Genomic DNA, 21,529 nt, shown 5'->3' on the forward strand with positions numbered 1-21,529 from the left:
CTAGGCGGTGTTCCGGACGTCGAACGCGTTACCGGCAATCGGTTCAACGAGAGCTTCAACGGGTGCGTCTTCTCTGTGGAGAACAATGAGGGCAAGGCGATCTTACTGCGCGACTTTACCATCCGAACCGTCAACGTGGACGTGTGCGACGAGTAAGTATCGCCTGCTAGATCTCTTTAACTTTCCAGCAGATTAATGCACAATCTACAACGCATTACTAACATGAGTCGCACTTGCAAACGCATGCTTTCGAATGGATCCGTGGTAACTATCTCTTAACACTGACGCGCTTGCGCCATACAGTCCGTCTTGGATACCTTCCTCACTGCTTTATACCGATTTCGACGACATGGGCGACCCTTTGGGTCCCTATGAGTTTGATAAAATCGAGGAACCTCCACCAGTGCACATTATCTATCCCCGTCCGTTCAACGGTGCCCAACAGTTTGGCATGTCAATAGCGTGCTGGACTAGCACACTAGCGATACAGCTGGCGGTGGTCTTATTATGCCATTCGCTAGCGACAAGCTGTCATGCGTTATGAAACGTCTGTGACCCAAAACTTCCATAGACACCGTTAACGGTTATCCTAGCTAGAGCCTACATCCTTATCCAATTCATCGCACAAGATGGCAAACCACATCACATGTACATACTAACCTTCACGTGCCGTTATTGTCCTATTTGCGCAAGCCATCACTGCTTTGTTAGCTGTATATCGTTCTGTTCTGTCCTGTTGCACGATCGGTTGAAAGATCGTTGGATCAGTTTTGCCGTAGTCAATAGTCTATAGACGCGGGTGGTTCGCGTGGAGATCGTTACTGGCGAGCTACCGTTTTATTCCCATGTTATCGTGAGCGGGCTATGTAGTTGTTGTAAACTTGCAGCCAGGACTGATGGACCACAGGTTGATGTTAATGTTTTGGTGAACGTGTACATAAATGATCGTTAATGTTATGACGGTTCCGTAATGCCTTCCTTTCGCGTATATTTATTTCATCTGTTAAGATCTGCTTCCAGCTGGCTTTTGTTTCAATTTGTGGAGAAATTGTGAATGAATTCTCCACTATTTATTATTACCCTATCAATATGACGCTCACAAGCGCGAACATATTGCTCAAACTACACTGTTGAAGGCATAATTGTGTGGCTGAAGAAAAAGTCAATTATAAACATATCGTTACTCTCCTCACCCTCAAAATATTGCGCGATGTTGATAGTTCATTTCATTATGGCACCCAAGCAACATTTCAACAAATAAACCTCTTTCTTTAACCTCTAGGTTCCCTTTACTAATCAAACAAACAACGAATGTAAATAATACACTATCGATACACGACCATTAACATATCGAAATGACAAGCTATCTTATAAATGTAAAATAATAGTCAAATTTATAGGCAATTTACTAAATATTAAATCAAAACGAGACACTCTATCGGAACACCAACCAAAATCAAACGAAACAGCTCACTCATCTCGACTTATCTCGGCTTTGATAAGCAACGATTTACTAACTTCCACTCCCAATTTGCAGACCCAATCTAGGAACGGATCCACCAGTGGTGTAAAAACAGAAAAAAAACATACAAAATAAACCACCCAATTCTTCCAACGAGCGGAGGGAGGAGGAGGCCGCAGGAGCTTCTCGCTATGGGGCCACCAACGAAACAGCGGTACCCACCTTCACCCAACAAAAGGATGAACCGCTCTAAGAGGGTGATGTAAGTCGAGTGACAAAATAACCAACTGCTCGGCTGGATAAAGGAGGGAGTTGAAGAGTTAAGCAGGACTAAAATGAACAGAAAAATAACATATAAAAAAATACTAAAACTGTATCGTATACCTATAGAGAAGCGCAAACGAATGCACAGTGAAGAGAGGAAGCAAAATGAAAACAAAAAAAACACGCGTACAGTAACGAACAACGAATGTGCCAAATAAATGTAGTATTTATGTAAAAAAAAGGAACAAAAATTAAATAACGAAAAGCGCACAGTCAACGCTCAAATTCACGCGCTGAGAACAAGACAGCCATATTTGTTTAACACCACCACATTGGTCAATGCAATATACATGAAGCACCACACACTCAGTGCACGGTGGCAGAGAACCACGTGGCGATACGTGCACTAAGGTTTTTTTTAGCACTGCCAGCTTTCGTTTCCCACAAGATATAATGATTTTGCGCTACAATGTTTTGTTTCAACAACACCTTCACACTGTGATAGTGTACCGACCATAGCAATGTTAAATATGTTTCACTCACAAAACAAGTCAAACAAACCACTGCGCAGTGATTGTGTTCATCCGTTTAGACAAATCGTTTAGGTGCAGTATCTCACCATCTTGTTGTTACTAGCCTTGTATTGTAATCTTGGCCGCATAAGCCAGTTTATGTTTTGAGCAAGAAGTAGCTTCCTGCCGTTTCGAAAAGGTGGCGAGGATACTTCTGTACTACTTCCAACTAACTGTCCGCTGTAATGGTCTTCATTTCTATACACTAAGTGCTTTCGATATGTTAAAAAAAAAACACGAAGATACGAGCAAAACAGATAGGAGAGATTAAATCAAACGATGTTGAACATAATGTAGCCCTTTCACAATACGACAAGCGGGCGTGAGGCGGCCTGTGCAACTGTGGAACAACCCGTAACTAAGCTATAATTTGTCACTCGTTTATTTTCCTATCAATTATGACAATAAAATGAATAGTCAATGTAAGCATGTGGCGTAGTTTTTCTTGTAGGTTCCAATATCCGAAAAGAAACACAAAGTAAGTAATACGAATACTACAAGGAAAGATAAAATTAATAATACTTGTGTGTTTAAAAATGTAACTCAGCATCATATTTGAGGGAATAATTGTTTGAGTAAGTCCCGTGGTACAGTCATCAACTCGCACGACTTAACAACATGCCCGTCATATATGCAAGCCCCGTATGGACCGTGTTCTCTAATGAGTAACTACCGACATACGACTGAATTTGAGACCGATACAAACAGTTCTGAATCAAGTTGTAGGTCACAAAAGTCGTATCCCAAGCGCCAAAGAATAAGCTTAAACGACTGATAAACCAACTTACTTACTTACTTACTTATCCGGCGCTACATCCGCTTTGTGGTCTTGGCCTGCCTCAGGAGCGTCCGAAACTTCTCACGGTCTCGCACCTTCGTCTGCTAGTCCGTTATCCCGGCCTTAATGGCGGACGCCTCCACGCCATCATGCTACCTCATTTTGGGCCTACCACGCCTCCTCTGTCCTTATGGACGGCCTAAAAAGACTGTATGGGTTGGGTCGTCAATTTCAATGCGTAGAACATGGCCATCCCACCGGAGCCTGGTGAGCTTGATACGCTGTACGACAGTGAGGTCGCCATACATCTCGTATAGCTCGTCATTATAGCGGCTCCTCCATTGTCCTTTCACACATACGGGGCCAAGTATCCTTCTGAGCATCTTCCTCTCGAACGCGGCTAAGAGGGTTTCGTCAGATTTGGACAGTGTTCATGTCTCAGAGGCGTATGTGAGTACCGGAACTATATAGATACTATATAGTCCCAGGTTCGTCCGTCGCGACAGGTTCTTTGAGGTGAACTGCTTTTTCAGGCTGTAGAATGACCAGTTGGCAGCCAGCATCCTTGCGCGCAACTTAGCTTCCATGCTATTTTCGTTGCTGACCTTTGACCCAAGATAGGTGTATCGTGGGACGACTTCAAAAGTGCATTCACCTATCTGTACGTCACGCCTACGTAGGTTCTGATTATTTATTGGTAGGTCCGCTGATGTTGCCACCATCAGTTTGGTCTTTGCCTCGTTTATCTGCAATCCGAGTTTCTCTGCCACCTGTTCGATCCCGTGGTAGGCTTTTGCTACATAGCAGAGCCGCAGACCAATGAAGTCTATATCATCAGCATATGGTTAACTTATAGAAGATGGTTTCCGTAATCTCCACCCGCGAGTCGCGGATGGCCCCCTCTAGCGCCAAGTTAAATAGGAGACAGGCAAGCCCGCCTCCCTGACGTAGACCCTTGGTGGTAGCAAAAGCTCCTGAGAGTTTTCCATCCACTGGCAAATGACGTTGGTCATAGTCATTCTAACTAGCCTTATCAGTTTGGCCGGGATTCCAAAAGAGCTCATAGCGTCATACAATTTTACCCTATGCTATCTACCTTATGCAACTTTGAAGTCAATGAAGAGATGGTATGTGTTGTATCTGTATTCAGCCATCTTCTCCCAGATCTACCGCATGATGAAGATCTGATCAGTGGTTGATTTTCCGTTTCGGAATCCTCTTTGATAGTTTCCGACTATCTCTTCGACATGCGGGACAAGACGATCCTGAAGGACCAGGAAGAATATTTTATAGGCGGTATTCAACACCGTAATACCCCTGTAGTTGTTGCAGTCCAACCCATCTCCCTTCTTGTATACGGGGTAGATGATGCCGATATTCTATCTCTAAAAAAGTATGGTTGGTAAACCAACTATCTCTAGAAAAAAAATGAAAGCTTCATAGCTTCTCTGGTTTGCTGAATAGATGGCGCTTTGTTTTACAACTAATCATTATATTGCTACTCATTATTATTTGCTGTCCTTTACTTGCTGTCCTTTACACCTAGCTTCATCTAATGATAGCCTATACACCTTTCTAACATTCCGAGCAAATATCTATAAGAAAGGACGTGTCAGATACGCGGGTCTCAACACCATCGACCATTACACAAATCTCACTTGCTTTAGTTATGGTACTTCATAGCGGCCCGTCATGGGTTTAAGTCTAGAATGGACCGTCCCCCCGTAGCAATGATTGACTATCCGGCTTCGAGGTAATGAATAAAGTCTCAAAAGCATGTATGGGCCAGCATGTCCACGTAGGACGTTACGCCAAATAGAATAAGATCATATAGGAGTTTAGTATTTAAATAAACAAATCGCTGATCTAGTTCTATCGATGCGCTAATCTAGTTCTTAACTGCGAAACCATACAACAGTATAGAGGGAAGGAGAAATGAAGGCGAGGAAAGCCCCACTGTTTGGCTATCACGTCAACAGATGGCACCACCATCTTTTTGTAATGTTTAGAATGCATCAGTCGTTTACCGTCTGCTAAACAAAGTCTTTTTAGATTCCTTTTAGGCTGAGAGCTTGAGCCGTTTAGAACCCGTTTAGTGGTTGTTTATTTAGTGGATTTGTATCACTCGAGATTCGACATATCTGTACCACAAAACATTATTTATAATCGAAGTAGAAAATTAAAATATTTAGTATTTTAAATATTTTTTTTAATCTTCTACAAACGACTTGATTGAGTCGTTTATACCTCATTTGAACTCATGATATATGTATCTATAGGGTAGAAGCGATAGTATCATAAAGAAATATTCTACTGCATTTTATTTTCGTGTTGAACTTATTACTAACACAAACAGTCATTGGTAAAAAGTATAAAAATTCCTGATTGTTTTGCTGGTCTCTTGAACCCTTTCGAACATAAAAAATTTAAATATTGGATTTTTTTTTAATTAGTCGAATGAAATGAGAATACTTAGAGTCCTAAAATTATTTTGTTCGTCCAATAAAACAACCCACAATAATAAATTGTCTTCTCGAAAAAGTTTGCCAGCCCCTGGAAAAAACGGCCGCAGCCACAAAGGTTAAACACCAACGGCTGCCCCGGTTGTATACATCTTGGTCATCCCAAGCGAAAACGCTTGGCATTGCGGGCGAAACGCTGTAACTTTGTAGGGCTCCGTCCCTGAAGCCTGTCAGACGCATAAGTTGGCAACAATAACATTGATACATTTCGGGAGCTATGGTTTCTTTTTTCAATAATTAAGCGCCCAATTGTGAAACGCAAACGACTGTGCACCATCTGTGTCGTGTAGTTCCAGTGCGATTATGCGATAGAGGCCGGAGGAGAGGCAGCACCGAGCAACGTTTGTTTCACCATTGCCACACTCTTGTGATGGAGCCCCCGTACAGCTACCTGCAAGTGGACATCCAGGAACATCCGACTCCGATAGAGTTTCCGCCACCGTTCAGCATAGAAGAGTTTAATCTGTACCATCATCACGCCTATCCGCCACATATGAATTACGATAAGAATGCCTTGTACATGAACCATCTCTCGTTGTCTGGTAGCATGTTCCCAAACGGTGCCTCCCGCAGCACCCACAAGTCCAAAAGTCACAACACCAAGCATCAGCAGCAGCAGCAGCAACAGCAGCAACAGCAGCAGCAGCACCAACAGCAGCAGCAACATCATCCGCCGCCGCCACCGCACCAACAGCAGCACCATCCGCAGCAACAACCGCCGCATCCACAGCATCCCCAGCAGCATCCGCAGCAGCAGCCACCACATCCGCAACAGCAGCAGCCACAGCAGCCTTCCCCTGCGCCCGCGCACCACCCCCCTCCGCACAACCCGCGAATGGTGAAGGACGAAAAGGTGGACGCATACAACAAAAACCCACAGGGGGCGGCATCCGCATCCGGTTCGTCGAGCAGCAGTGCCGAGTCCTCATCCAAGTCACCGACCGTGCCCGAGGAATCGATGAAGAACATCTCCGTGAAGCAGCTGGTCCGCGCGAAGCACACGCTGCAGCAGCGCATCAAGCGCCAGAACGAGACGGAGGAGCAGAAGGTCCTGCGCCGGCAGCGGAACGCGGAGCTGAACCGCAAGCGTCGGCAGAACAAGGAGGACATCCGCGTCACGATCGAGAAAACGAAGAACCGGCTGCGGCAGCGAATAAAGCGTGAGATCGACCGGATGCTAAGGACGCGCCAGAAGCGGGACGACTTCCTGCGCGAAACGTTCGAGCAGATGGCAACCGTGTTCGCGGACGAGGACATGCTGCAGTACCAGGAGCGGGTCGCGCACGTGCTGTGGGAGATCTCCAAAGCGTCCGGTGGGGCGCACGGGACCGAAAACAGCGCCACCAGCAACGCCACGGACAGAAGGGTTTCCTAGATCGATCAAATTTCAAGCGAACAGTTTTTAAAAGTGGCCGCCACCGGCCCTGGCACCCCCCCTGGCAAGAGGTACAACAAGAATTTTCATTTTTAACTTTCTACCCGTTCCGGATGGCTGCCGAGATGTCGTCGTTCTCGGGCATCTCGGGCATCTCGGGTCAACACGCGGGATTATCGTATATATTGTGCTGTAATATATCAAAGAAGAAGAAAAAAACACACACACATAAACACACCCTTGCGTACGTATGAGAGGATGGATGCTCCTAAGAACCGTTGGGGCACCACCGTCGGATCGTATTCCGCTTTCCTGTTGCAATCAAGTTCACAACACACACAGACACACACACACTTTTGGGCTCCCGACTGGGACACACCATGAGTCATTAGCCATGCAATTGGGCCTGAGGAAGAGGTGGAGAAAAAAGTGTGTCGCGGTGCCCGTCCCTGGGCCAAGGACACAACATTAGAGAAATAGTGTAACAACCAGCGTATGTGAAACAAGCGGGCATATACGCAGTGTGTAGCGCGTAAGGCAAAACAAGCTAGTTCTATAAAATGCTCAAATGTAACTATGATTTAAGCAGTGTTCGAATGCAAACTTTTGAAGAAAATAAAAACACAAATTGTACTTCGTTTTGGTCCAACTCTTCCCCTCTGGCATTGAAATCTTTCGGCCGATTATTCTAACCAACAGCGGTGGTTCGGTCACCAGCAGTCATCAATAAAATTGCTCATCCACGGAGCGTAGAGTTCTGTCCCTCGTTTTTATCGCGACTTGCAATCCCATTAGAGTGATATGTAGTGTAAAAACCAGCACCAGCGCATGGCGCAGAAATGGTGCTGTCTCCACCATAAAAACGGTACCATTGTGTGTGTTTGCAAGGGTATAGGCGCAGCGAAAGCAAAGGGTACCGATGCTTTCCAGCCTTCCGAGTCCCCCGGATAATTGGACCTACCCCGCTGCGATGGAGGAGCCGTTCGTACGTTCGTTTGGGTCAATCGGCTGACCACCACCACCACCGAACACGGTAGCGTTTCCCGCGCTTCTGCGTGCCCGATGTAATTGCAGTGTCGCTCCCATCAGGTCGGTATTTCCGACAGCGTGCAACAGCGCACTTTTAGAATTACTATAAATGGGTGGCATGCAAACCGTGGTACGGTTCAGTAGCGTAAGGCTCGTTCAACAATCCAGGAGCTAGTGACCAAAGTGTAAAGCGGCAAAAGGCATATTAACTTGTGCAGTTGTGATTGTTTTAAAGTGAAGCCATCGATTGATGGTACAATATCAACGTGTAAGAAAGCTTAAACTTTGTGCGTCATCGATTCTGCCCATTGAATAATAACACAATTTACACTGCACGCAATCGACTTCACCGCCAAACAACAGTTCGTTAGATGCAGACAACCTTAGCGACCGAAGCATAAGCATCCGAGCAACCTGACGTCATGGATTGCCTGCTCATAGGGCTGGTGTGTTTGCTGGCCAGCAGTGGCTTTACAGTGACAGCGCTGTCCACGGTGGAACGTAGCCCAGCGTTCAATTTCCCCCAGGACGGTGGAACTCCCGGCAATGGTAAAGCGAAAGCAATCTCACCTCACATACATACATACGTCATACCACACGCTATGTATTGCGGCATGATTCGTTTTAAATAATTTCACTATTTCCTTTTTCACCATGGCGCATGGTTGGGCACTACATACGGCTTTACCCATTCGCTTCCCGCACAATGAAAGACCTCACGCGACAGGCTGCCATTAATGTGAGCAACGGCATTACCAGCGGTGTCCTTACGGGTGTCGTGCCACTGCAGACAGGTTGGTCGCTCGTTACGGCTCGTCCCGCCGCTACCCACCACCCCAACGATTGTTTTTAACGCTTTTCTTTGGCTTTTTTGCATGAACGCGTCCCTTTTGAAATGACCTTAAAGGTATTCTCCCGAACATTGTTAACACAGGCACACCGACCGGCCAGACGTGCGTCTGTGTACCAACGGGCCGGTGTAACACGACGAGCACCGGTGGCACAACGGACGGTGCCGGCCAGTTGGATGTGAGAATTGTTTCAAATGTAAGTGAACGTTGCCGTTTCTTAAAAGTGAGCAAGTGATGAGCATTCTCAAACAACAGCAAGACCCTTTTCGGATGTGTCGATACGTTTTGTGTGAGGAAATGGATGAAAACTAACTGTTGTACGATTTTTCCCCACAGCCAAGCGCAAATACGGGTGTTACGCTGGGCACGACGACAACAACCACGACCAACACAGTCGCCTCAGTGATAGCGCTCAATATCGCTTCACCCGCGACCTGTCAATCGGGACTGGAGCGATGCTGCCTGGCCGGTAGCTACCAGTGCGGCATGCAGTATCCCCCGATTGCCAACTCGCCCGCCGTCACCGCCAACCAGGCCGCCTACGGTGAGTATCCCTGGCAGGTGGTGCTGCTCGGGCCGGGTGACGTTTACGTCGGCTCCGGCGCACTCATCGACAATCTGCACGTGCTGACCGCGGCGCACAAAATATCGGACTACACGTAAGTGGCGTACACACACACACATCATAAAGCGAATAAAGCGAACATGATGCTCTTCCGCAGCTCCGGCACCCGGGCACTGAAGGTGCGGCTCGGCGAGTGGGACGCAGCCTCCACGACGGAGCCCCTGCCGGTGCAGGAGTTTACCGTGGCGCGGTACTTTGTGCATCCGAGCTTTACCGCGGCCAACCTGCGCAACGACATTGCCATCTTGCGCCTTTCCGGCACGGTCGCCCTCGGCACGACGCCAACGATTGCGACGGCCTGCCTGCCGGTCACGTCGTTCGTGGGCAGCCGCTGCTGGGTGTCCGGCTGGGGCAAGAACGATTTCGTCAGCGGCGCCTTCCAGTCCATCCCGAAGGAGGTGGACGTACCGATCGTCAACTCGGCCAACTGCCAGACGGCCCTGCGCACGACGCGGCTCGGTGGCAACTTTGTGCTCGACACGACCAGCTTCCTCTGCGCCGGCGGTGAGCTGGGCAAGGATGCGTGCACCGGGGACGGCGGATCGCCGTTGGTGTGCGCGCTAAACAATCGCTGGTACGTGGTGGGCCTGGTAGCGTGGGGCATCGGTTGCGGTGCAAACGGCATACCGGGCGTGTACGTTAACGTTGCGTCGTACATTACCTGGATCACGTCTACAATTGCGACGGTTTGAGGCGTCTGCGAATCCTTTTCTTTTTTTCTTTGTTAACATTGAGGGTAATTTAAATGTTCATGTTCCTAGCTGCTAGTTTTACGCATCTGTCTATGCAATTTCCCCTCACAAAACACCACACAGCTCGGTTAAACCCCACACAGAGACAGAGAGAGAGTGATATTCACGTAATGGAATTAATAATAAAAAAAATGTAACAATTCTATCCACCAGAGCAGATGTAATATTGGTAAAACAAGAAAAACAACGTCTTAATTCCACTTTGCAATCGTCTGCGGGTAACAACATACCTGCCAAACACGCACGCCGACCAGCGGTCGGTCATCGAATCCTTCCTTTCGGTGACATGCCGTCGCCAGCGGCATCGTACTCGCTCGGACGCTATAATTTCGGCGTGCCGGTACTGTTACTGCTATCACTACTGCTGCTGCTGCCGACCTCCGGCACCTTGGTAACGGAGTACACGTTGTACCGCTTCTTCAGCACCTGGTGCATCTCCTCGGCACAGTCGATGCGCACACCGAGCCGCTTGTACTCCAGGTACGTGCGCACAAAGTTGCGGTTCGTTTCGTGTACCTTCGGGTGGTTCAGGTACTCGTTCACATCCATCCATTCGCACTTGGCAATCTCCCGGTTGCACTTGGAAATTGCCTCCGTCAGCGGCGTCAGCGCCATGACGATGTACAGATCGGAGCAGCCGAAACCGGCGCCGTGCGCGTGCCGTATCGAGACGACCGAGTCGAACCGCGTCCGGATGTTGGTCTCCTCCTCCACCTCCCGGATGGCGGCGTCGATAAAATTCTCATCTGCAAGCAATGACACGCGCGAGTGTGTGTGGGTAAGTGGTGGGAGTTCGCGTCGTTCGTTCCGGTGCACACTTACTTGGTTCCACATAGCCTCCCGGTAGCTTCCAGGAGCCAGCGATGAGGGCGTAATTTTCGCTCACCACCAGCACCTGCTGGCGCTCGTTCATTACCAGCGCGCCGACCCCGACCATCGTGTGCGAGTACGGTGGAATGTTGGCCGACTCGTCCGTCGGCAGCCAGCGGTACAGCATCACAAACGAATTTTTGGCATGGTGGAATTGAAATCCATTCTATCGGGAGGTCGAAAAGTTGAAAAAAAAGGGAACATACATTATTGTACCATTTGCGCACATTTGTGGCACTGGCTACTTTGATTTGTACAATGTAGCACAGCGCAGATAAGGGGCAAAACAAACAAATCAGCACAGCTTAATGCTCACATTAACTAGTTCCGGTATCCAGCTGGCGGCGGACAGATGGACTTTGAACCATATGCCACGGGTTTTGCTTTGAATCCAATGGTCGAGCGATCCTAAAAAATGGGGTTAAAAGCAAAAAAAAGCACGGTAAGAACAATAATATCCAACGGTTACACAACACACATACACACACACACACACACACGGTAGGTAACTTACGCTTCAGCACGGTTGGAAAACAGTCGGGGCTGCAGGTTTCCATGCTCGAGTCCACCGTGATGCCATTGAACCGGTCCTTCACCCCCTTGAACGTGCCCTCGGGAGAACTTTCTACCGCCGAGTATCTGTAACGACAATTGGAACAATAAACAACTCACACACACACAGAGAACGAGACCGTCTCGGGTATTATTAGACGGCCTGCGGTGTGGCGCGCTCAAGGATGCAAAATCCGCTTGCAAACACGGGCGGACGGAGATGACTTACTTGTTGAACCAACTATCAGCACCCTTCACAATGTTACTCTCCGGCTGTTCGCTCATTTTGCTCGAATGGCGCGTTATCAATGAAACCTGGTTACATCGGACGATTGATAGCAAGCGTTGCGGAATGACAAAAAGCGCTCTACTCATTTAGCGACCGGCGGACCCTGGCTGTGTGTGTATGTGTCTCGAAGGATGTTGGACAGCCTCTGGGGGGTGGTTGGGTAGGTTGAGAGGTAGAAACCGTATCTACGGGCAACCGGACCCGTCTATGGACGCACACTATTCACGCAAACGGGTGTTACGTTTCGTCGAGAGCTTCCGCGGCCTTCCAGAACGTGCGGGCGGGGTGGGTATGCGCGACACTTTTGACCGCCACCGAGCTAAAGACCGTCCACCAGTGGTGCAGTGTGCGAAAAAACACGCTCGCGCCGAATGATCACAGCACGATGGCGACGGTGGCCGATGATGTACGGCGTCGAAATTGGCGACAAAAACGGCCCCGGACTTTAACAAACAAACCGCGCCGCACCGAAGCAGGTCGGGTGCTCGCTTCCGGCTATACAACAATGCTCACTCTTCTCACACGATCACAAGGCTGTACGGTGTAACAATTGGTCCATTGTTTCGCGACTGTTTTGATTAGAATCAACACCCACACACAAACATGCACGCACACGCTCACACACACACGGCTATGTTATGCGCTCTGTTTATCTCTGCAGCATCGTCACAGGCGGCTGAGCATGTGCTTCAATGTACATTTTGGCCACGACTGTTCAACCGCACACAGATGATAGGAATTTCGCAATCCTTTATGCAGGGGGGCCGTGTGCGGAAAGTGTGTTCATATGGGTGTGTGTGTGTGTAATTGTTATTGAAAACGCTGTAGCGAATGAATGACATCTATATACACCTTGGGACGCGGTAACGTTGAAACCACTGTGATGGTAATTTGCTTTAAAAAAAAAAATGAATAAATCGTTTTATATATGAATTGAAAATGTAAAAGTAAACGAAGGGCGATAAAATAGAAACGTAAACAATGAGTCCAGCAAGCTCCATGGAATTACATACTTCTGTTTCTTAGCCGATGCACGAACCATCTGGGATGAGTAGCTTCGACCACTGTGCGTTTCGAACAACCGTTCGTAAATTTAAATGTGCCACGTGCCATTGATCGTTTGTAAATCTTTGTTTCCTGTACTTTGTCAAAACAATGTTTTATTAAAATGCTCATACAAACTTAAAAAAAAACTAATGATAAAAAGTTTTTCTTATTTAGAGCAGTATGGTTTTATTTTTGATATTTTTGAAACAGTTCAGTTCTTACACAGTAGAAGAGGTTAATTACCAACACTAATAAACTCCGGTCTCGTAGCACAGTCGTCAACTCGTACGACAGAACAACATGCCCGTCATGGGTTCAAGCCCCAAAAAGACCGCGACGCCATACGTAGGATTGACTATCCTGCTATGGGGGGGAATCAATTAATCACTGAAAGCCAAAGCCCACAAGTGGGTACAGGCAGGCCTTGACCGACATCGGTTGTTGAGCCAAAGAAGAAGAAGAACAAACTCCCAAAAAAGTAGTAATAAGATCTATAATATTTTTCAAGTCCTCTTTTAAATCAAAGACAAATTCTTGAAATCAACAACAAAACGAAAATAGGCAAACTCATCTCTTTTGATCTTTCCAAGCCATTTGATAGAGTAAATCACAACTTTTTGTATAAAACAATGCAAGCAATAGGATTTAATCAAAGCTTGATTCAATTCATTAGGAAAAAGAAATATATGCACAAATTCTAGAGATATTAACGGAAGCCTATCAACAAAAAACTCCCAATCAAAAAGTCAGTGCGGCAAGGAGATCCACTTGCGATGCATTTGTTTGTGTTATACTTACATAATTTGCTAGAAAAATTAGAATCGTAATGTGTGTTAGTGTGTAATGACCGTGAAGAGATCATAAACGCATATGCTGATGATATTTCTATCATCACAACAAAACAGGATACATTAATGACATTAGAAAAATATTTATCGAATATCAATCAATATCAGAAGCTAAATTAATCACCGGAAAAACAAAAGGTCTGGACATAGGCTATATTACAGAGCTCAACAAATCAAAAGTTCCTTGGATTAGCACAGAATATCGCTTAAAAAATTTGGGCATAATTTTCACCAACTTACTAACATTAATAATCCAGTTAAATTGGGATAGAACTACACAAACATTTGCACAACTAATAAGGCACCACAAACACAGAGAAATTAACTTGCAGCAGAGAGCCATATTAGCAAACACATTCTTAACAGCTAAACTTTGGTACATAGGATCAACATATTAGCGAACAAAAAACATATAGCAACGCTCACATCTTTGCTTGGTGAGTTCATGTGGCCTAAAGGTGGACTGAGAATCTGTATGAACCAACTTGGCTTATTCAAAGCTAAAGGAGGTCTAAATCTTCTTCTACCAAGCATAAAGCTACAATCATTACTGATCAATAGACATCTCAAAGAAAAACTAATATGCCTTTTACCTCAAAATTCAAGTCAAAAATAGAAAATCCTCCGAACATTCAATCAGTGCTCAAATTCTATCCATGGTTGGAAGTAATAACAAAAGAATACGCTTATTTAACAGATTCAGTAATGCAAAAACGCACAGCAAAAGAAATTCATATGGCAATATGAAACATTCATCCGCTCCCTCGAAATTTGAACTGCAATAAGCTTGATAACTGCACTCTTTTGTATTGTTTTAAAAAATATGTTAAAATATTCGAACCAGCTGTTACATCCCGACCACTGAAATCCAATTTTAGGCGAGAGCCTCCAAAAAGCAATTTTTTATTATTTAATCTGCACAGCCAGGCGCATGAGAAAAATCTAGATTTATTATGAATCTAGATTATCTCATTCCATTTGAATAAGTTTAATTTCCTTTGAATTAAAAGAACCTCATATTTGTGCAGAATCGTTTATTTTCAAGTAAATCAAGTAAATGAAGAAATTTTATCCTTTCTATACTAAGCTTATATTAGTAGTAACGGTTTAATCTATCCTTAATTTATTATATTTATTCATAAGTTAAAGTTAAAGTTAAAGTACCATACCGATGGTGAATGAATAGATGTATCTGCACACCTCAAGCAAAAGTTTCTCATTAAAATAAATAATATACTGCGTTTATTCCAAATTCACAGATAAAACTCAGGTCACCAAAATAGATTTTAATTTTGTAAGTTGATTCTAATTACATTACCATCACCCATCGGTTTGAATGATATTTGAATCTAATTACATTACCACACGCCATTGGCTGCATTTACGTACGATGCATCGACTGACTGCATGCAATTAGAACGTGAGCTTTCCATGCGCAATTAAGAGGTGAATTGAATTCGTTCGATAAACCTGATCTACTCATAATATCGTTGAGCCATTCGGTGCACGAGCTACACGGTCAGTGGTGTCCTAGCTATGCGAAATGAATAAAATTCTTTTTTTTACGTATGCATATTACGGCCCCATTTGCGAACTCATTTCCGCGCATAGAACGTTGTGTGTTCCGGAGAAAAAAGAGCGTTGGAACATATTATTTAACAGTCAACCAGATCTGTTTCAATGCTATATTTAAGCTTATCTTGATACCTAAGTTGAATAGGGGTTTATTCGTGCAATTATCTGGGATGGAAGTTGAAACATGACAAATATGCTGTACACGATGGTACAAAATGTCACAATTAAAGGGGGAAATACATAAACTAAAATATAAGCTCTAAAGAAAAAAATACTAAAAATTTCTTTCTTTTTTTAAATATTTTAAATATATTAAAACTTTTAATATTCTGACCTTTACGATTACAAAAATAGATACTATATTGCTTTAAAAAAAAAACATTAAATTCAAATGCTACAGTCATAATTTTAACGTATCTTCCAGAACTATTTGTTCCATTGCTACTTGCTCTCTTTTATATCTCTATCTCTTTCGCTTTTCCCTATCTCTCCCTCGCACACTCTCTTGGCGGCTCCTTTTCTCTCACCTGTTGATTCGCCTTCGCTTTCCCGCAAAAGTTAACCGAAAAAATTAATACTTATCTTATTCCGTCTCAGCTAGCCGCCGTCTCTCCACGCTGCCTGGTACATAATGTAAACAGTATCCAATATTGCTCACGTGACACATCCAGCCAAGCGAAATCTTTCCAAACAGCCCCCGTAACCCCAATCCCCTAACAGCTGTTTGCTGACTGGATGCGGGGGGTCGCCTTACTATCTTCGCTATCTTGTCAAGTAAAAACGCTCACTCCCAATCTCTCTTTCTCTCTCTCTCTCTCTCTCTCTCTCTCTCTCTCTCTTTATCTCTCTCTTTCTTCGACGTCATTGCAGAGAGCGTTGTGGAGAGTTTGTTGTGTCAAGAAGCAGGCGTCCATTATCATCCCAGCTCCAAAAAGCGTCCTGATAACTACAAAAACTGATGTTCGCTCTCGCTTTCACTCTCACAGACTAACCGCATCTTCTTGGTGCTACAAACACACAGCCCGGGGGGGACACAACGGGAGCGGGAGAGAAAACGCATGGCACACTCTCAGCAATTTTCCACACAACCGATAGCACGCTTGCTACGGTGCGGCATCGCGGTCCTGACCACCGTGTGGCCACAGTTGTCGTCGGCCTTTCGTATCAACCGGGAGCAAATTTCGGTAAAAACATTTCGTGCTTCACTCACCGTACAACGGCAGACGCAATCACACGCGAAGCTTTTCTGTGCACGGTCGTTTCAATAAGTGGTATATCTTTCTCAAACATAATAAAACACACCCACACGGTATTGTAAACTGACTTTAAGAAAAGCAGCAGGAGAATGCACATTTGCCATAGCACATTTGCATTACCATAGCAACCACCGAGATCGGCGCATAGCAGCCAGCCAAAGTTAGCCTTGCCGTGTTCGGCATATCCTACCATTTCGATCCTGCGAAGGACAGCAGTTTGTTGTTGGCTTCTTCGTTATGAAGAACGTGACGCTTTCGGCTTCTTTTGTTGGGCTGCTGTTTTGTGTGTGTACATTCAAAGAAAAAAAAAGCTCGCCTTTCTTTTCACAATGGAAAATTGACTGTAAAAGTGTATAAATAAATCTGCATGTTCTCAAGTGCCGGGCGTCAGGTTTGTGAGTGTGTATCTGTGTGTATTGTATTCCGTGTGTTTACGAACTTTCGAATTCTTTGGCGTTTTTTTGTGAATATGCTAGCAGCATTTGGTGCGTGTGGTACGAAATAAAATGCCCGCGAAAAAAACACTTTTCCATGTGAGTGATTGCAAATGTTCGATCCGTGTAAACAATGCAATAACAATACACCCACGCCAAGATGGGTTTGGCTTCCCGGGCAAGAGAATGGAAAAGAGTGTGATACAAAAAAATAAAAATAAACAGAGCGCGCGTTAGATTAGTGAAGGCCGTTCGCTGTTCGTGAAAATGATGGCCAAAATGTGTGAAGTGTTTTGTAAACAACAAACAACACCGGATCCAGTTTTTTCGGTGATTTAGAAACCGATAGGAGGTGAACTTGCGCCACGGTGCTACTAGAGGGAACAATAAATAACGTGCGCCCAAGAACAAACCACAAGCAGTGTAGTTAACTAGCAAGCAATAGGAAGAGAAACCAGCAGCGAAAACGAAGGAGTACAAAATAAAATAAAAAAAAACATACCACCAGCGAATCTCAGTCGGTGAAATCCAACGTTGTAAGATAACACCCCCGCAATAAAAAGAGTAACACGTGGGGAAAACATCCCTGCAAATCTCTCAAACGCCTCGTCCTCCCATCGCTCACCCCTGCAGTCCCGGTACTGCACACCAGTGTTTGTACGCTTCGATGTGGAATTTGTGCAACCGTTGGTCGGCAGCCCCGAGCCCTATTTTCGATTCTTTCAGCCTCGTGTCCGCTGTTTTACCCCACACGCTCTTATCATCCTTATCGTCATGATCATCGGTTGGGTCATTTCTCGGCAGGTTTGGCTCGGTGTGGTGAAAATTCACGGAAGGCCAGGGCCAAATGGACAGCCTTTTTTATTTCCCGTTTTGTTTATTTATGAAGCTTGCATGCACTTTGAGTTTTATGAGCAAAATGTTAGTGTTGCAGCATCAACAGTTGAAGCATACACTTTGATTTATACGGCCTTGGTCGTTTTGCTGTGATGATGACACTTTAATCAGTATAAAAATGAAATTTTATCGTTTTATTTAATGTTTTTAATAGCGTCGTGACTATTTAAATAGATTTTTATTCCATTATTTTTAATGACATTTTACCCTGTGAAGGAAATTGTACATACATCCATTGTAAATATGTTGTTGTTCCATATAAATAAAACCATAAAAATAAATATAAATATATTGTTCATACACATATTTTATTTGAATAAAACAAAGACAACTTGCAGTAAAAATGTAACTCAATTATGAAACACTAACAAACAAATATATTGAATTTTATATTAAACATACTATTGTAAACATAATGACGATGTTGTCCCTCATAAGTTTGACGCTGTTTGGACATTTTATATTTTATATTATTTTTATTTATTTATTTATTTTATTTATTTATATATTTTTTATTTATTTATTTACTTATTTTTTATATACAGGCGTCCCCCGAGTTACGACCCCCTCGAATTACGACGATTCGCAGATACGACGATTTTGATTTTGACAGTTAAAAATTGTCATTGACAAGAAATTTATGTATTTTTTTGAATTTCTGGGCTGATAACCGTTATACACACATTTCCAAAGATTCCACAACTACCCTATATTGAATATCTATATTTTATACGGCTTTTAAAATATAATTATTACATTATTGAACATTATTTTAAATAAAATACACGATATCATAGATTCCAACTCTTCAAGTTCGGTTATAAACTTTATATTCATAGATACTCGACATACGACTTTTTCGACTTACGCCTTGCTTTGGGACATTTTTTCAGTCCCAAATACAGTCGTATCTCGGGGGACTCCTGTATTTTATTTATTTATTTATTTATTTATTTACTTATTTTTTATTTATTTATTTACTTTTTATTAATGCTTTTTTTATTTTTTTATTTATTTATTTATTTTAACATAATTATGCGTCCACCGCCGTTGGTTAAACAATCTTTAAAAATAGGTACAAATACGAATTTTGGAAAATTGCAGACATATTATCATACCATTAATCGTGGTACACACTTTTCTTGTGTATCGTCTATGTTTGACTAAATAATTATTATAATCATAATTATTATTGCTATTCTTATTGTTATAAATTTTTTGTGTTGATAGTATTTAAATTGATATTTTTAAAATACTATTTCATAATCGATGCTAAGCTTTATCTTACTATATGAAGTCGAAACACATTCTATGAATTTCTTAACATGCCCATTTCACCCAAGCTTCTCATATACATTTTTATCTTGTTCTTCTGCTATTGTGTGTCCTTTCAACACCTCCACCTAATGTGTGTGTGTGTGTTGCATTTCTTTTTTGCACCCATTCCATATAGTTGTCTGTCTGTCTCTTCCGTTTGCAACCAATTTGTCGCCTCACACGTATGGGCACATACACACACAAACACACACACGTGCGACGAACAAACATTTATTATTAAAACCCGACCCGACCCGGCCAGCCGCTATCGGAAGACACTCACTCAGGATGTGACAAATTCTATTACCGGTTCAACTTATCAACCGTAATGGATACGGAATGATTTACGGCCTGCGCACGGTTTCCAGATTTTGCCCTATTTCCCCCTGTACGGTTAGGTTTGCTTCCACTAAGTGATTTAATTTTTGTACAACCCATTCACCGAAGCATTTCGGGACATCACGGCCATGTACGTGATCGGCGAGGGGCTTTACAAAGGCCCGACAAAGACGACGCACAAAGCTTCCCTTTTGAAGGATTTAATGTTGATGAAAGTGTGCCGAACGGCAATCCCCTACACCTTTGAGCGTTTTTCGATCAAATCGACCACCACCGCTACCTTGCCCAGGGTGTGTTTGCCGTGCCCAAGGGGTACATGACAGCATCTATCTATCCATGAGCAGGGAAAAGCACACGCTCATGTGCACCATTCTGTACGAAAAATAGCTTTCTAGAGAACGAAATAAAAACAACTCTATCCCCAATCAAACCGGTAATCCTTTTTTCATCCTCACTCGAAAGTGTTGCCCCGTAAATCTGTTGAAATCAAATAAACACACGCACACATTTTCGCTGCTTGTTTTTTTTTCCTTTTCTTCCGGAAGTCACCCGGCAAACCCCTTTGGCAGTTTTTCGGGCTGGCGAGTTGGCTGAATTTCCAAGACAGAATCAAACGGTTTGCCAAACACCGATTAATGATGATGGACACGCGGTGTCTGCTTTACCGCTCACCTGCCATCCCTTCACGACGGTCTACGATACATCATTTAATTCGAAAGGAGAGGGCCGCCCCACCGTACCCTTTCCGGTGACAAGTGGCAAATGCACTCGAACGCTCTGATTCACGCACACGTTTCTGCGTCTCGAAATGTCCCCCAAAACTTGGACCATCCTCGATCGTTAAGCTTCGTGGCGTGTTGTTTCCATCGCAACCGAGAAAATGACATCGCTCTGGCCCTTCCACGGCCCCACCCGCCATGGGCCGAAGTACACCGAAGGCCACCGATCGGAGCAAAAGCGACTAACAACAAATATTTATCTTCATTTATTAGTTCGCTTTCGCACTCGAATCTTTTTACCGGGGCAAGTGGTGCAACCCTCTCCCTTCAACCTGGTGGTGCCTGGCCCTGGCGAATGGCGACTACGGGTTTCGGAACTGTTGCTATATTTTCTTTGCGCTTCGTTACAAATATTTGCCCCACCGGGTTGCGAAATCGGTTGCGGCTCCGGTATAATTTCTCATTTTCCGACCCGACAGCCAGTGCGCGCTTTATCTGGTTTATCGGAGAGCGTACTTTAACCCGTGACCGTCCACAACTTTAAGCTGCCCCCCCCGAGAAATCATTGCGTCAGGTAGCACCGAACGGAGAGGGTGTGGGGGCTTTGGTAGGCGTCGTCTGCTCCGCCGTCCTCGGTCCGATTAGCAGCTGCGTCTAATTATTTCCTTTATTATCATTCCTTTTTCGTATTTGCTCTCCCGAACCAGCGAAGCTCCGAACTCCCGGATGCTCTGTTTTCATTTGTGCAATCAACCAGAAAGCTTTACCACCTCAGCGCCACCACTCCTCTCGAGCGCCTGCCATGTAGCCTTGGTCACATGGGCGCAACATAACGGGTTATGCCTTTCACGTGTGCCACCGTTGAATGTACGGGTGTGTGTTAGCTGTACGCGCTGGCATGCTCCAGTCGGTGGAAGAGTTTGCAAGCCTTGGCATCAAATTCGGCGCAGCGTCTTGCGAAGAAGCAGTTGGCGGGAAGCACGGGTGACAATAAGTGACATAATCGTAATGAAGAAATTTCCCCCACGCGCCCTAGACTTGCCGGTGAAAGGATTAATCTGCCTGACGAACTTCCCCAGCATCGCTTCTCTCTTCTACTTTGATCGCCCCTCCATTCGACAACGGACGGCGCTCGGGTGTGAGGATGATCGAAGAA

The 21,529-nt window shown here is 44.6% G+C and overlaps 5 protein-coding genes across 57 annotated transcripts in view; 4 read left to right on the plus strand and 1 right to left on the minus strand.

Annotated features, from left to right (window-relative positions):
• The window catches only part of LOC1274328 (basement membrane-specific heparan sulfate proteoglycan core protein), a 96,550-nt gene extending 93,826 nt beyond the window's left edge, over positions 1-2,724 (plus strand). For all 50 annotated transcript variants that reach the window (XM_061647721.1, XM_061647724.1, XM_061647727.1 and 47 more), the window contains 2 exons: positions 5-152; positions 1,538-2,724. In XM_061647721.1, the coding sequence (XP_061503705.1) occupies positions 5-152; positions 1,538-1,571 (182 nt within the window). In that variant the 3' untranslated portion in view covers positions 1,572-2,724. The remainder of the gene's footprint in view (positions 1-4; positions 153-1,537) is intronic.
• A 3,012-nt stretch (positions 2,725-5,736) lies between these two features.
• Positions 5,737-7,606, plus strand: LOC5667757 (GATA zinc finger domain-containing protein 10). Its single transcript, XM_061647748.1, has 2 exons — positions 5,737-6,063; positions 6,145-7,606. Exons 1-2 carry the CDS (start codon positions 5,969-5,971, stop codon positions 6,971-6,973), a joined length of 924 nt encoding a protein of 307 aa, XP_061503732.1. The 5' UTR covers positions 5,737-5,968; the 3' UTR covers positions 6,974-7,606.
• Positions 7,607-7,758: 152 nt separating this feature from the next.
• LOC3292575 (phenoloxidase-activating factor 2) lies at positions 7,759-10,239 on the plus strand. The gene is made up of 6 exons (XM_061647747.1): positions 7,759-8,270; positions 8,366-8,551; positions 8,716-8,796; positions 8,910-9,049; positions 9,190-9,512; positions 9,576-10,239. The coding sequence occupies exons 2-6, from the start codon at positions 8,425-8,427 to the stop codon at positions 10,168-10,170; spliced, it is 1,266 nt and encodes a 421-aa protein (XP_061503731.1). The 5' UTR covers positions 7,759-8,270; positions 8,366-8,424; the 3' UTR covers positions 10,171-10,239.
• A 131-nt stretch (positions 10,240-10,370) lies between these two features.
• LOC1269070 (uncharacterized) lies at positions 10,371-12,774 on the minus strand. Its single transcript, XM_307652.6, has 5 exons — positions 11,882-12,774; positions 11,615-11,739; positions 11,417-11,508; positions 11,053-11,266; positions 10,371-10,976 (listed from the first exon to the last, which is right to left on the minus strand). Exons 1-5 carry the CDS (start codon positions 12,025-12,027, stop codon positions 10,552-10,554), a joined length of 1,002 nt encoding a protein of 333 aa, XP_307652.5. The 5' UTR covers positions 12,028-12,774; the 3' UTR covers positions 10,371-10,551.
• A 3,717-nt stretch (positions 12,775-16,491) lies between these two features.
• The window catches only part of LOC1274331 (allatostatin-A receptor), a 48,492-nt gene continuing 43,454 nt past the window's right edge, over positions 16,492-21,529 (plus strand). The window contains exon 1 of one of the 4 annotated variants that reach the window (XM_061645740.1): positions 16,492-16,595. The gene's annotated coding sequence lies outside the window, so the exon portion shown is untranslated. Of the gene's footprint in view, positions 16,721-21,529 lie in introns of all 4 variants that reach the window. The other 3 variants (XM_061645741.1, XM_061645738.1, XM_061645743.1) reach the window with 3 other exon arrangements.

Source organism: Anopheles gambiae, chromosome 2, assembly GCF_943734735.2.
Source record: "Anopheles gambiae chromosome 2, idAnoGambNW_F1_1, whole genome shotgun sequence".
Taxonomy (NCBI): domain Eukaryota; kingdom Metazoa; phylum Arthropoda; class Insecta; order Diptera; family Culicidae; genus Anopheles; species Anopheles gambiae.